The 15,201-nt window shown below is 45.9% G+C and overlaps 1 protein-coding gene and 1 long non-coding RNA gene across 7 annotated transcripts; both read right to left on the bottom strand.

Annotated features, from left to right (window-relative positions):
- Window positions 1-203: 203 nt before the first annotated feature.
- Window positions 204-9,209, bottom strand: LOC109735700 (pentatricopeptide repeat-containing protein At5g56310). Of its 6 annotated transcripts, XM_073501833.1 has the most exons (6): window positions 7,472-9,209; window positions 6,634-6,813; window positions 6,319-6,523; window positions 6,065-6,217; window positions 5,586-5,933; window positions 204-5,263 (listed from the first exon to the last, which is right to left on the bottom strand). In XM_073501833.1, exon 1 carries the CDS (start codon window positions 9,194-9,196, stop codon window positions 7,766-7,768), a length of 1,431 nt encoding a protein of 476 aa, XP_073357934.1. In that variant the 5' UTR covers window positions 9,197-9,209; the 3' UTR covers window positions 204-5,263; window positions 5,586-5,933; window positions 6,065-6,217; window positions 6,319-6,523; window positions 6,634-6,813; window positions 7,472-7,765. The 6 variants fall into 6 exon arrangements, with proteins under 6 accessions (XP_073357934.1, XP_073357936.1, XP_045085386.1 ...); XM_073501835.1 differs by having other exon boundaries at window positions 5,586-5,958; window positions 6,065-6,523; XM_045229451.2 differs by having other exon boundaries at window positions 6,065-6,523.
- Window positions 9,210-10,321: 1,112 nt separating this feature from the next.
- Window positions 10,322-14,985, bottom strand: LOC109735701 (uncharacterized). The gene is made up of 3 exons (XR_005763244.3): window positions 12,744-14,985; window positions 11,855-11,972; window positions 10,322-11,085 (listed from the first exon to the last, which is right to left on the bottom strand). It is a non-coding gene; the product is annotated as an uncharacterized lncRNA (long non-coding RNA).
- Window positions 14,986-15,201: the final 216 nt, after the last annotated feature.

Genomic DNA, 15,201 nt, shown 5'->3' with positions numbered 1-15,201 from the left:
TACATCTTGAATCTTAAGTTCCCAAGAAAACTCAAGAGTAAAACGTTCAAAGTAGTTCCTGGCCTGGTCAAGAGCGAGATAGTTTCTTGTTTGCAGATATCTTGCATCTGTGGTCCTCTTAACTAATGGAGAAACAACATTGGAGTGTAATGGTGTCCTTGGAGAGTTCTCATGGACAATAAAGAATCTGAGTCAGACCATAGTTATGCTTATTTGGCACTTTTTTTTTACGGGCAACAGCGGGAGCTCTGCCAATTCAATATAGTAGAGGGAAAAATTGTACAGAGTAGAGGTTGCAAGAAAAAGGAAAAACAATCAGAGGGCAGCAGCAGACTACTCGCGGTATGCCTACTCAACCCTAAACCCTAATCAGGGCTACAACCCCCTCAACCGAGATAGTCTCATTTTTGAAGATGCATCTGTTTCTCTCTTTCCATAGATTCCAGGCAACATAGACGATGGCCGTGACCTGAGATGTTCTTGTGTATCATGAGGTTTTGTGCCACCAGTTGAAGATAGAGGTACTGATTGTTGCAGCATCCGCAGCAGCAGCGTGCGAAGTAACCAAAACGCACCAAACTTGCTTGGCAAAAGGGCAAATCAGCGTCAAGTGAACTGCACTTCCACACCAACCTGATCGCACATAGGGCACACCACAGCATGTGGCCATCCCCTGTCCCTTAATCTATCTGCCATCCAAAGCCTGTTTTGGAGAAGCAGCCAAATGAAAAGGCACACTTTTCCTTCAGATTTCACAGACCAAACCTTGTGCAGTCTAGGGTCCTTGATCTTTCCAAGGAATTGAGTGTTGTAGGCAGAACCAGCAGAGTAGCAGTTATTAGCAGTGAGGTTCCAGGTTATAACGTCGTAGCCATCACCCAGGTGACCAGTGAGAACAACTGCTCCTATCCTGATGAAAGAGTTAAATTGCGCTCAGAATTTATTTTCTGAAGGCCTCTCATCCATCTGGCATTCGTAATTCCATCTCGGACCGAGAGGTTTTTAAGGTCTTTTAGTGTGCCAGTTTTGATGTTGATAGCGGTGCAAGCAGCAAAAAGGCGCCTGTCAGTCTCATTGCAAGGAACTGGGAAACCTTTCCATGGTCGATCAGAGTTGTCCCAGCTCTACCATAGCCACCTCAGTCACAAGGCGTGGCTGTGCAGATCAAGATCCTTGATGCCAAGACCACCATAATCCTTCGGGGAACATACTTTTGTCCAATTGACAAGGCATTTACTGCCATCGGCACTCTCTTCACACCACCAGAGGAAGGAAGTTGCGTCTGGCCTTATCAATCCTTTCGATCAACCACTTTGAAGGGATGAAAGAAGTGAGAAAGTAAGTAGAAAGGGCCAAGAGTATCGCATTGACCAGGACCAGGCGTCCTTCGCGGGACATAAGCTTGCCTTTCCATGGTTTGAGTCTGGTCGAATACTTATCCAGCAGAGGCTGACAATTAAACCTGTGCGGGATCTATAGTGCCAAGAGGGAGAGCCAGGTAGCTACAGGGGAAGGACCCCAGTTTACCACCAAATCCAGAGAGAATATCTCCGAGATCCAGTCTCTGGTAGCTGATCAGAAAGGCCACGCATTTAGCTAGGTTTATCTTGAGGCCAGAGGCTGATCCAAAAAAAAATTCAGGATAGCAGAGACATTGTTGACTTCATTTTTGCAAGGGTTTAAAAAGAAGGCAGCATTATCCACATAGAAACTGGCTCTCATCTTCGATGCTGTATGCATGACGGGCGAAAGAAGTCTACATTCAGTAGCCTTGGCAAAGATTCACTGCAGTGGCTCGAGGGCTAGAATGAAGAGCATTGGGGCAAGCGGATCTCCCTGTCGCAGCCCACGTCTGTGATGGAAAGGTTTCCCAGGGGTTCCATTAAGGATCACTCCAAAGGTGTAAGTAGCAGGTGACGAGGAGATCAGATCCCTCCATCTAGCACTGAAACTAAAGCCTGGAGCAGGTTAAGGAGATAATCTCAATGAACGTTTTCAAAAGCCTTGGCAAAGAAGAGTTTGAGGAACAGCAGGGGTTTCTTCTTGCAGTGGGCTTCCTTTACAATGTTTCTAACAAAACAGGAAGTTGTCTTGAATAGATCTCTTCTTGATAAATGCGCTTTGACAGCTTGACACCAGAGATTGCAAGGCAAGAGCAGGCCTGGTAGCAATCATCTTCCCTAGGATCTTAGCCACACTATGCATGCGGCTTATGGGCTGTAATCAGCAGCAGAGACATATGCCCCCTTCTTTGGGATGAGGGCAATGTTTTGCGGAGTTTAATAAGTGCCAATGATCACCTTGGAGCAATCTCAACTGGTTAATAACATTCAACAGATCCATGCCGACAAATAGTAGAGCAGATCTTATAAAAAATCCCAATGCAGCATTCAGGTCCAGGAGCTTTCTCAGCGGGCAAAGCAAAAAGGTAAACTTAAGTTCATTCATGGAGAACTCATTAGGTGCAACAGATTAGCAGTGGGAAGTTGTAGAGAGTCCAGATTGAGGCCCAACACACTTGGAGTAGGTTCACCCAGGAGAGAGTTGAAATGGTTCAGAAGAATTTGAGCTTTCTCAGGGTGGTCATTGACCTGAATTCTATGGTCATTGGAGAGCACTGGCATGTGATTTTTTTTCTCCTTCACCCATTTGCCCTTAAGTAGAATAACCTGGTATTAGCATCACCAGATTTGATCCAGATAACCCTTGATCTTTGTCTCCAACGAGCTCTGTCAATTGCTGCAAACCCAAGCAATCTGTTTTTGAGGGTGGTGTGAAATGCTCTTTCAACATGAGTCAACTCCCTGTCCTCCTGAGCAAGATCCAATTGGAAAATCACCTCTGTTGCAAGCTTCTCCTTAAATCTCTGCTCTCGTCCATGACTATTACTCCATTGCTTCAGTACTCTTGCGGTCCTAGATAGCTTGATATGCAGATTCTTGACAGCGCCAGTTGAAAAAACAGGCTTGCACCAAGCCTTTTGGACCACATCTTTGAAACCATTAAGACTTGCCCAGTAGGCCTCAAATATGAATCCCCTGTAATGCCCAATGTGCATCTTCTTGAGAATAATGGGTCAGTGGCAAGAGATTGTTGTCGAAGCAGGAATCAGGTGATACTGCAGATGGTTGATCCCACAATCCTTTCTGAAGAGGATTCTGTCACTTTTGGTGTGCACAGTACTCTCTCTCTCTCATTTGACCAGGTGTATTTTCTCCCCGAGAGGGGCATCTCTCTGAGCTCCAAGTCTTCAATTGCACGCCTAAGACGACCCATCGTTCTGAGATTGACACTGTTATTGCTATTGTCAGACAGCTTGCTAACAGGTTGAAATCGCCGAGCAACATCCATTCGGCCTGCACAAGCTGCTTGATATTTTTGAGCTCGTTAATGAAGGCAACTTTCTCAGCATCCTCTTGAGGACCATAGACGGCAGTAATTGTCCAGGATGCATTGCAGGATTTATCAGTTATTGTTCCTGTGATGAAATTGGTCCCTGAGGTCAAGTGGTCCTGAACAATAGCAAAATCATCAGGGCATGCCACCAAGATGCCCCCTCGGATGCCAATACCGGTTTGAAAATGACATTGGCAGAGAACTCGCTGCCAGGGATCTCAGTGACCAGAGCAGGGGAGAGGTCAGCCAACTTAGTCTCCTGGAGGCAGACCAAGTTGCAGTTGTGGTCAGCAATAAATTTTTGAATCGCTCTCCTTCCAGCCAGGTTGTTTAACCCTCTGACGTTCCAATTAATAAGTTGTATATACATTGCAGGGATCATCGCGGTGGGGGCGTTGCAAAGTGGTTGGACAACAGTCTTCGCGAATGGCAAACAAACAGCCCAAGGGATAGCCGGCATTGCAAACAGTAGTGAACAGACACCAGAATCTGAATTCTGAAGACACAAACACAGCATACAGAGGTGCAGCAGCACTAAGCAAGGAACAGGGGTGACGCGGAACAGAGACAGGGACCAACAGAGGGCAGCTGATAACGAAGTGGAAGATCTAACATTGGTAACAGTGAGGGCGCTGGAGACTAGCAGAGGCAGCCGATCAAGCCACTGCCAGAGCCTCCCCAAGCAGAGCTTCTTCCCCATCAGCCGCATCAGCTTTCTTTTTTTTTCTTTTTTTTTTCATTGCATTGGAAAGAGAGAGTTTGGGTTCCAATCCTCCTAGGAGGCAGTTACAATGTTCGTGAGTGAATCAGTGGACATCCCACGTTTGGGGGGTGATGGCTCTAAGTCCTAACGCACCGGCGCCAGCCCAAAGGGCAGCCTCATCCTTGATCTTCATGGGTAGGTCGTTCACCGATGGGGACCCTTGGTTCAAGACGCAGTCACATCAGCTTTCTTCCCCATCTTGCGAGCAGGGTTGGCGGCGTCCATCAAGGCCGTGACCGGCTGCTGGTACAAATCTCCGTACTTCTTCAGGGCAGCAGAGGTGGCGGTCGATTTATCGATGGGTTCACAAGATTTCTTCAGCAAGACAAGCTTGACCATGTCCATCGTCAGTAGACCTGCAGTGGGCTTGGCAGCGGCCACTGCATCTTGCCAGCTTCTCCGTGGCAGATGGCTTCGAGGCCGCCGGTGGTAGCGGTGGTGGCGGCGAGCAAAGGATGCCAGGGGAGTCGGGCGAGGCAAGGCTAGCAATGAAGCCAGTCAGGGCAGTGGGGCCTCGAGTACTGCAACACTGAGTCTTTGAAGGAAAGAAAGCTCCACACAGATAACTACCAACAAGTTGTGGTCACTTTTATCTAGATATTGTGCACATTTGATGTCCTTCCTCCCAGATTTGCTTCCTGGGAACTCTACGGACACACTGTTTCACTTCAGTTGCCTGCAACTGGAACTAAGACAGATGCTTTGTAGGCGGAAGCCGAGTAGGGATAGATTGCTCTAGGTCGTCAATGATTCCAAAAGCAGCAACAATGAAGATACTGTCCTCCATGGTTCCAGAAGCAACAACGATTACGATACCACAATCCACATATTAAGCAGCAACAGCCCCGAGGATACAAATCCTCAGTTCCACTTCCACCAATAATAGCATTTTAGATACCATCTTCGTTAAAGGCTTGAAGCTGGGGAAAGAGCTGGAGAAGATAGAAGATGATGTTTCTCCGCTGGAAGGTGATGGCCGAATTCTGGGCCGAGACCATCATCCATATCGTGGCATCAGACAGTGTCAAGGTGCACATGGAACGGCTTGAGCAAGGAGGAGAATTCCTTGCTCATGTTTGGGCTCTCCTCAATCACGCAGGCATCCTGAAACATGAACAGAAGCAAACCCATGAAGAAACCGTGTAATGATATTGTGCTTTTTGTACTCCCATCCTATTGTAAGCTACCAAGTATTTTTATGCTTGATCCCTAATGTGTTCCAATTTGTTACCAATCAATCAAAAGTACTTCATTGATGCGACATGTACCTAATCTGGACCAGAGAAACAACCTAAGTTTTCTATTTGTTCACTGTTGCCAGGCCAGTTTACTGAGCCAAGATCTATGACTGCAATCCATGACGCAGAAAAATCCGCAGTCAGCATGGCTAACAACATCTATCTTATTTAGTGAGAACAGTACCAACCTTTTCTTAGCTGGCAGGGTGAGAGGCAACGGCACTTCTTTGGTTTAAATAGATACTTTGTCAGCCGGCAGGGTGGCAAACCGTGGAACTTCTTTGGTACAGTATTATTTGTTGATGAACATCACAAAGAGAAAAATTCTGTGGGCGGCTGGTTACTTGAACAGGTCCACTGTGATCTCCAACCAACTGGAACAATGATCTACGCATGCCTGTTGTCGAGGGCATCTTGGAAAAGAGTGTAAATATACCATTCAAGACGAGCATATGAATAGCAGCGTTGATCTGAACATAACCACCCAGGCTCTGGATGGAAGAAGCATGTTTTCCTTTGGTGCAGTGCCAAAGTATCTGTCATGGTGCAGACTTGAATCAGCTGCATTAATGACGAAATAGTCTAAATATAGAACATAAGTCGTGTAACTGAGAGTGAAGCACATATCACAGAATATTTTTCATAGGAGCTGCCATAGTGACATTACCTTGTGGAGAGCTGGAAATGTTTCCACAGCACCAACCTTTTGTTAGCTGGCAGGTTGAGAGACAACAGCACATCGTTGGTTTCCATAGATACTTTGTCACCTGGCAGGGTGAAAAAACCGGTGCACTTCGTCTGCAGATACAAACGCAGGGTCCTGCAACAGGAGGTTAAGAGGGTTAGAGAAGTACAACGTTATCTAGCTGATGCACATCACAAAGAGAAAAATCCTGTGGAACTTTAGCTGAGCAGGTATACTGTGATCTCCAGCCTACTGGGACAATGATATGCGCATGCCTGTTGTCAGGGGCATCTTTGGGGAAGAGTGTAAGTACACCATTCAACTCAGGCGTATGAATAGCAGCGATGATCTGAATATAACCACACATGTTCCGGATGGAAGAAGCATGTTTTTCATACGGCACAATGCCAAAGTATCTGTCATGGTGCAGACTTACATCATCTGCATTGACCAAAAGAGTCCAGATATACAGCAGAAGTAGTGTAGTTGAGATTGACGTACTGATGTATTGATCGACCTTATTTTCATAGGAGCTGGCATCGTGACATTACCTTGTGAAAAACTGGAAATGTTTCCACTTTAGTTAAATAGCTCATTGTCAACCAATGATCATACTGAAAAGCTCACTGGTCGCTCTCGATTCTAGAATGATATGCATTCATCTGGTTTGCCGTCTTCCGCCAAGACAGTGTTATGCTTGACAGGAGTGAAGTGGCAAAACAAAATAGCGTCTGGCAAAAAAAGACATGCAAAGTTAGCTATAAGATGAGTACACATTGCAAGGAAGGCATTAGCGTCTGGCTAGGCAAGAAGAAAGGGAAAATTGTAGCAAAATATCACTCTGTGCTTACTGCAATAGAAAAGGGGGAAATAATCTACAACAGAGCATCAATATTGCTATGTTTATCTACAATCAATTACTGTACCTAATAAATTGAGCATTTGACTAAAAGAACCAAGTTTTTTATTAAAGCCAAACCTCAAATATCTAGCATGGCAGGACACTATACGTACCCCTTTTAAGGAATGCTGGATCACACCAACAAAATGCATACATCTGAACAAATAACTATACCAGTACAATGGTGAATGCACTCGATGAGAATATATGAACTGGGCAAAAGATGTTCTTCACCTATGGCCCATAATATATTATCATCATTTGGAGACAATCAATCAGAATACAAACTAAATATTGCATCAACCAATAATCTGCAAAAGAAACTACTCTTCATTGTTCCAATACATGGAAACATAAACCTGCATCCTGTCTTGTTCTTTATGGACACATGGCAAGATCTGAACATTGCCATATTGTAGGAAGGAAGGAATTAATTAAATTAAAAGATGTGCTAGAAACTATCCATCATTGTGTATCTAGTGACTCACGATGGTCTTATTTGTAATAAAAGCAGTTCTATGGGGCTTCTCTGATGCACTGTTCCATTTTTCGTGGCATGTGGCCATGGCTTGCTGCTGTAATGCTGAATTTGGTCCCGACGGTGAACAACTCATCTGTATCTCACCAAAAAGAATTAGTATTGCTAGCCCCCTGATGCAAAAGTTGGTTGAGTTCACGATGTTGATAAAGTACTGGCAGTCAATCTGTTCATGAACAGCAAGCAACTTCCTGATCAGCACTGAGCTGCAATGAAGGCCACACGTCTTCCGTCACTGCCATGGTCAGCCGGCACTGCAGCCAGCAACAGCGCTCGACCCGGGGATCTTTGACAACCGTGCATCCTTCATCACTTTCCTAAGTTTATCCACGTCCTGCCACCTCCCAGCATCTGCATATATGTTGGACAGCACCACATACACGCCATGGTTGTTGGGGTCCAGTTTCAGCATCTCTTGCACAGCCCGTTCCGCGATATCAATGTCGCCGTGGCTCTTGCAGGCTGTAAGCAAAGCCCCCCAGATCATAGTATCAGCCTTGCATGTCATCCCACGTATCATCTCTTCTGCCTCCAATAGAAGTCCACTCCGGCCAAGGAGGTCGACCATGCACCCATAGTGTTGGATGCTCGGAGTCACCCCAAAGTCCTCCATAGATGCGAACACTCTGCGGGCCTCGTCGAGCAGCCCTGTGTGGCAGTATGCTGACAGAACCCCGACAAGTGTGGTTGCATTCGGCGGCACACCCTCCCGGCGCATCTGCTCGAACATCGCCAGCGCATCCTTGCCATGCCCATGGTGCACCAACGCTGAGATCAGGGCGTTCCACGTAGCTGTATGCCGCTCCGGCATCCCCTTAAACACCGTTACAGCCTCCTCGATCGCCCCATTCTTTCCATACATGTCGACTAATGCTGTGCCAAGGATCACCCCCGCAGGCGCCGCCATCCCCCTCCTCTCCATGATATCATGCACACGCCGCCCCATCACGAGCCCACCAGACTCTGACCGTGCGCAGGCCGACAGCACCGATGCAAGCACCACTGCACCAGGCTCGAACCCCTCATTGAGCATCTCATCAAAGGCTCCCATGGCGTCCTGGTACCGCCCATTCTGCGCATAGCCAGAGACCATGGTGGTATACACCACCACGCTTCGCTCGGGCAATTCATCAAACACCTTCCGCGCGACACCAATGAGTCCAGCCACCGAGTACGCGCGGACAAGGCCGTTGGCAACGTAGGTGTCACGGTGGAGCCCGTGCTTGACGACGAGCGCGTGGATCTGCGTGGAGACAGGAAGAGGGAGGCGAGCGGAGGCCTTGAGGAGGAAGGGGAAGGTGTGCCTGCCGGGGGAGTAGGAGGAGCCGGCGGAGTGGCGGAGGTGGGAGAAGAAGGCGAGGGCGGAGGCGGGGTCGGGGGAGGAGGCGAGGGCGCGGAGGGAGGTGTTGAGCATGAATGAGTTGGGGGCGTAAGGGAGGGAGGAGAGGAGGCGGAGCACGGCGGCCGGAGGGGAGAGCGAGGCGTAGGCGTCCACGAGGCGGGAAGCCGCGAAGGCGTCGTTGGCGATGCGGCCGGAGACGAGCATGGCCGCGTGGACGACGGTCAGGCCGCGGAGGGTGGAGCAGCGGTCCGCCAGCAGGGAGAGGCTGACGTGGCCGCGGCCACGGATTACGGCGCCGGCGGCGCCGCCGCCGCGGAGAGATGACGCGGCCATTTGCGCCTGTTTGAATGCGAAGTTCAGAGCAAGTAGCCCGCACCTCGTTTTAGAGAATATTTCATTTATCCACGCATGAATTGTTTTGCAGTTTTCCTACTTCTAAATTTCAGACGTTTCCCACCCTGAAAAAAGAATCAGACGACTGTTTTATTTTCACTTCAGGCCCTTTTTTATGGCCGTCGGATGTACATGAATCTTAGCGCCGCTCGCTATGTTTATCTCATGTGGCGCGTGTCGGGCTTCCGTCGGTTTTTGGGCTAATGGACCGGGCGTAGCGGGTGTTGGTCTGTACCCGAATCTGTTTTGACCAAGGTGGTTGATCGGCGACCCGTGTGAAGAAATCATTTCTGTAATGGAGAAGGGAGGGGGAGAGGCGGAGGCGGCAGAGCGGAGTCACCGTCGCTGGCGAGTAGCGGCGAGGGGCTGACGTGATGTTATGAAGAGCAGGAAGATGCCGGCGAGCAGCCCTAGGAAGAGGAAGGCTAGTTGTCGCGGAGCAGCAAGAGGAAGGAGAGAGAGTGGTACGGAGAGGAGGTCGGCGGAGTTTTTTCGTCCCGCCACCAGGTGTTTCGCCAATGAGGTCGGAGTCAGTCGTCGACGTCAGCCAGGCGGGAGGCACAACGAGCTATTTCCCCCAACCCTGCAGCAGCTCTCATCTGAGTATTTTCTCGGACAATATTTTTGGTTTCATTCCCTGCATCCATTTAGTCGCCGCTCGTTAGATCCTTTTGCTTGTGCAGGGGATTGCTTGATCATGCTTGCACTAATTTCACAGTATCGTCTTGATTCATAGTTCAGCATACCCGTGGAGCTCAATGTTTTCGTCCAAGTAATTTGTATGTGGGGTACTCATTATCAGTAATTTGTATGTGGGATTGTGCGTTTAGCTATGTTTTCCCCTTCAGATTATGTGTTATGTGGGGGTACTCATCATCAGTAATTTGTATGCAGGCCTGGTTTCAATTTGTATAGAACTAAAAAAACCTTATCCTTTGGTGCACATATTGTAGAACTGAAAAAACCTCATCCTTTGATGCACACTAACTGACGAAGGGGATTTATGTATTTTTGTGTTCCTCGTAGGTAGGCAAGGTAGCTACTTCATCCGTAGCAAACTATAAGATGTTTTTATGCCTTATGCAAAACCAAAAATATCTTATATTTTGGTGCGGAGGTAGTAGTTAATTAGCCTCATCCTCTCTTTTTTGTTGTGTATTTTTTTTTGCAAGTCGGATTTCTAGTATGTCTTTTTTGAGTTTATGCTTCTTGTTCTTCATCTTGTTTTTTGACAGGGTGATTTTGTTGAAGCTACGGTCCAAAGAGATGTGGTTGTTCTTTTTTCATGGCGATGATGGAACAATCAGGCTGCAGATGGGATTGATAGCGGGAGTCCCACCACATCTCACTTAATCTAACAGGTTTTGGTGGGTTATAACCAACAACCCAGTAAAACTTACGTGGGTTAAGTGGGATCAAGTGGGTTCCCACTTCCCAAAGGTATACAACATGTAGATATGTGACGTATATGTGCAGATATACAAAATAGATTCTACTCACAAAGTACGTCCAAATTTAAACAGAGGGTGTACCCAACATGCATATATGAACCGTGGCTGTATACAGCATGCATATGTGAATTGTAGTTGCAAGTTAGAAATCACCTGAAAATAATATAGCTTTGGTTCAGGCTACATGCAACCAGACTGCAACACCATTTTTGCTTCAGAAGTGAACATCACTTCATTAATAAACACCACATGACAGAAAATTTGTGAACACATCAGAAGGCTACATGCTCTAAATATGGTGGACATGAGCCATTTTTTCTCTTCCCGTTTCGAATATCTCCAAGATGTTGAATCCTCTGGAATGCATTTTGAAGAGCCCTGCAAGTATACAATCAAGTAGAGTGCTATTTTCTTATCAAGAAAAGCTAATATTATATTATATTAAGAATAAGAAGATGGACAAGAAAAGGCAGCAGAAAAACAAGAAAGTATTCACTCTCTTGCTAAGCTCACTCCTGCAATAAAATCACATCAACCAAGATGGACAACAGCTATTTATTCAATAGATGAACAAGCTGGTTGTAAGCTGCTACCTAGGAAAATAAACACTTTTCTCCCCCCAAACTATGGTCTTCTTTGTAAGAACAGTCCGGTACTTGTAAGTAAAAATAATTAAGGAGAATTGGAACATCTTGTACGATAGAATTTAATAATACATTGTGAGTAAGACAAGCACATATATCAGTATATATCTATGAGCCCCTGAAAAGCATGCTGAGGTACTTGTAAATTATCTTATCAACGACTGTAGTAAGAAAGAGAACAAAAAAAGGCCTAGCAAAACAGCGGATGAGAGCACATTTCAGTATCCACCTGAAAGCATGTGAAACAGTAGTACTTCGTTGGCTGTTTCAAACACTCAGGTACTAACATGTAGTGAAATCTGTCCTTGTCTAATACTAGTATTATTCAGAGGAACACGAACATGTAACATGCTGCAGGCTGCCCTGTTTCCTTGTACCACCTAACTATCATTTTAACTACAAAGCTTTGGATCTTCAGTTAGATAAATCACAAAGCTTTGGCTTCAGTTAGATTCAAAAACTTTGGACCTTCAGACAACAAATGTACCAGCGATCGGATGTACCTGTGGCCCAGGGCATGGGCGTGGAGGTTGGGGGTGGCGGCGACCTGGGCATCGTGATTGACGCTGCCTGCGACCTTGGGGTCAGGATAGGGGCTGGCGGCGATCTGACCATCGCGTCCTAGTAGTACAGTAAAGAGTAACAGGTTTTCAAAATTGTAACAAGCATCTGCAAAAGAAGTACAACTAATATGTAGAACAAGCATCTGTATAACTAGTGCAACAAGCATCAGGTCCGCGGGGCAGAGGACGTCCCTACAAAATAAATTATATTTACAAAAAATGTCTTTACTTTGATCAAGCCAACTGCATCGACTCGACCATGCCGAAGAGCCTGTGTTTTGTGGTTACAGCATGCCCAAGAAGCAAAAGTGAAGTTAAGAAGAAAAGAGGTGGATGTGTTATTTCTGCAATCTGTTTTGCTCCGATGTAGTAGCAGTAGTATCAGTGTTACCGGACTTTCTATGAGACGATTCGAGCTGTGTTTTACTTCAATTTGGATTATGTCAAACTTGATTTGAGCAGAAAATGGTAATCTGTGACACAAAAGACTGTTGTCAAGCTTCTAGATTGTTTTGTTAACCTACTTATTACACGGCCAAATTAAGCCAAAGTATATCTTCTCATGAGCATTCTAAAACAATTTTCTGAAACTAAAGAAAAACTAAAGTGAGGTGGTATTATTTTCTGAAACAAATTTCTGTAAATTGTTTGTTGATTTGTCTATGGTTTACAAGCATATTTTCGCACTTGTAAAATGTCGAACTAGAATAGCATTTTTTGTAAGAAACAATAGAACATTCTTTTTTAATAAATAAAACGGAGGATTCAATTCACCCTCCTTCCTTGCATATAGCATTTACACCGATGCAGTGTGCAAACGCAAACTCACTGGGATATGAGTCGAACCACCAAATCTTGGATGGAGGAGAAGAGTGGAGAGAGATGCCATAAGGGGCAGAGGGCGTTGGAGGGGAGTCGACACTTGCAGAGGCGGAGCTCAGGTGAGCGGGGCTGGCACGAATCGGTCCGGCGAGCTTTTTTTTTTTGCGGGTGAGGGAGAAGAGGGGTGGCTGGAGGAGCAGCGCGCCGCCGGCGGCCAGGCAGAGGGGCGGCGGCTCGAACCCTATGCCCGCGAGAGCTCACAGCGCGGTCGTTGGTTTGTCTTTTTTTTTTTGGAAAACTGTGTAAGTGGTGAGGTGGTTCCAGCGGGTTGAATGGGATAGCCCACTTATCTTTGTGTTGTCCAACGGGTTTCCACTAAGATGATTAAGTGGGGTGGATGCAATTAGTCCCTGTTATTATGAATATGAATGAACTTACAAGTGTTTGTGAAAAAAGAAACACCTGCAGCATGAGATAACAACGTAAAGTTGTTCTATTTTTCTTCGACCATCATAAACCGGGGCGGCTCAACGTGGGATTTCTTTTGTCGTACATGAGGGTGTGGACGTCCAAAAATACTCAAGGCCTTCTAGATTATTTTTATTTACTAGGATAATATCTATGTGTTATAATAGGTTGTAAATCGAAAAATGCCAATGGTGCCCGCGCCGCTGCATGTGCATGGGATGCATGCTGGCATTGAACTCCCTCCGTTCCTAAATACTTGTCTTTCTAGGCATTTCAACAAGTGACTACATACGGAGCAAACTGAGTGAATCTACACTCTAAAATATGTCTACATACATCCGTATGTGGTAGTCATCTGAAATGTCTAGAAAGACAAATATTTAGGAACGAAGGGAGTATATGTCATGTATTTGATTTGTTTTTGGCCCGTATTGAACTCGTCTGGCTCCACGCACATGCAAAAGGCAGCTAGGCTCCTGCTCGTCTGACATGTACCCACAGCGACCGCAGGCTGAAGACCAGTACACACCCTTGTGCATGCATGCATGCCGTGGAGGATTTTTGGCCAACGGAGCCCACTGGTTGCTCAAGTATGGACGTGGACCATTTTCGCCCAGGGAAGACACAAGTTTGTTCACCATAGCCCACCTTCCACTGATTACTTTTATTTTGTTTCATGCTAATACTACTGTCTATGGGGATTAGCAAGTGCTACAATGTTTTTTGCTCTAAAAAGCATCACGAGTAACTTGGCACTTGGGTTCTATCTGTGTTCTGCACGAAATAGCTTAGCGTCATGTTTAGTGATAAACTGCTAATGGTTTATATATGTTGATGTTTCATTTGCTAAGAAAATGTGTGCTGACAATCTGACATGCTACAGCTTCGTCATTGGCACACCAATAGATTCATGGCAGGCTGCATAACTTAGCTTAATTAAGCCGGTTAGAGCGCCAAACAATGATTTAAACCGCGTCAGTGGGGACGGAAAGTGAAACAGCGCCAGGGCCGGTGTGAACAGCTTTGCGCAGGCCGGTGCACTTTAAGCCGTGTTGTGTTGTCATGTCACCACACCACAGTTTGATCAGCATTGCATAGGGCGTTGCACTTTTCAGTGTGGTAAGTTCACTAGCACGTAGCTACAGCAACTCAAACTTCTATCCAAGTAGACGAACCAATTTCTTAATCAAACGACCAATCCAAAACCTTAGTCGAACCATTGATTTGTACACCAAGAATGGATGGTCGCGGTTGGGAAAAGCAATTAACAATAGGTTGTCAGACGAAGATGATTCAAACACTCCGTTTCAGAAATCATTAGACTACTGGGCCATCTCCCTTCTCGACATATTACTCTCATCGACAATTGCACTTTCTTGCTTCCTCAAAAAAAAAAAAGACAATTGCACTTTCTTCCTGTAAAGCTAACACGTACACAACATGTGTTGGTTTTGACTAGTACACAGATCAAGTTCTACGCACAGAAGTAGCAATCATGCATAATTGTAATACCCATCACCCACCTTAACAATTTGACATTCCTGGTTCACAGATGGTACAAATCCATTACAATAATTGCAAACATATACCCGAGTCGAATGGATTGCTGACAGGGAACAAAACATATACCCGAGTCGAATGGATTGCTGACAGGGAACAAAACATATACCCGAGTCGAATGGATTGCTGACAGGGAACAACAGCCAAAGAAACAGAGCTTGCGCAGCTTCAACCAGGGATTTTGCTGATTTGGCCAGAAGGCAATATTACAAGATCACAACAGTAGGAAACTTCAGGGTTCAGGATTACAATATTACAATATTAGCATGGTTCCGATCAAGAACAGGGTTCAGGATACAAACCATATCAGCATGGTTCCGATCAAGAACAGAACAAAAAATCGCTTCATTAGAGGATGCTCCCAAGTAAGTTATGCAGTGAACAAAGAACAAGCCAATCAGGCAATGCATTCAGAGATGTAAAATTAATTTTGTGAA

The sequence above is a fragment of the Aegilops tauschii genome, chromosome 1 (genome assembly GCF_002575655.3).
Source record: "Aegilops tauschii subsp. strangulata cultivar AL8/78 chromosome 1, Aet v6.0, whole genome shotgun sequence".
Lineage (NCBI taxonomy): Eukaryota > Viridiplantae > Streptophyta > Magnoliopsida > Poales > Poaceae > Aegilops > Aegilops tauschii.
Note: the sequence above shows the minus strand (reverse complement) of the source record. Positions and strands in the feature narration are given on the sequence as shown.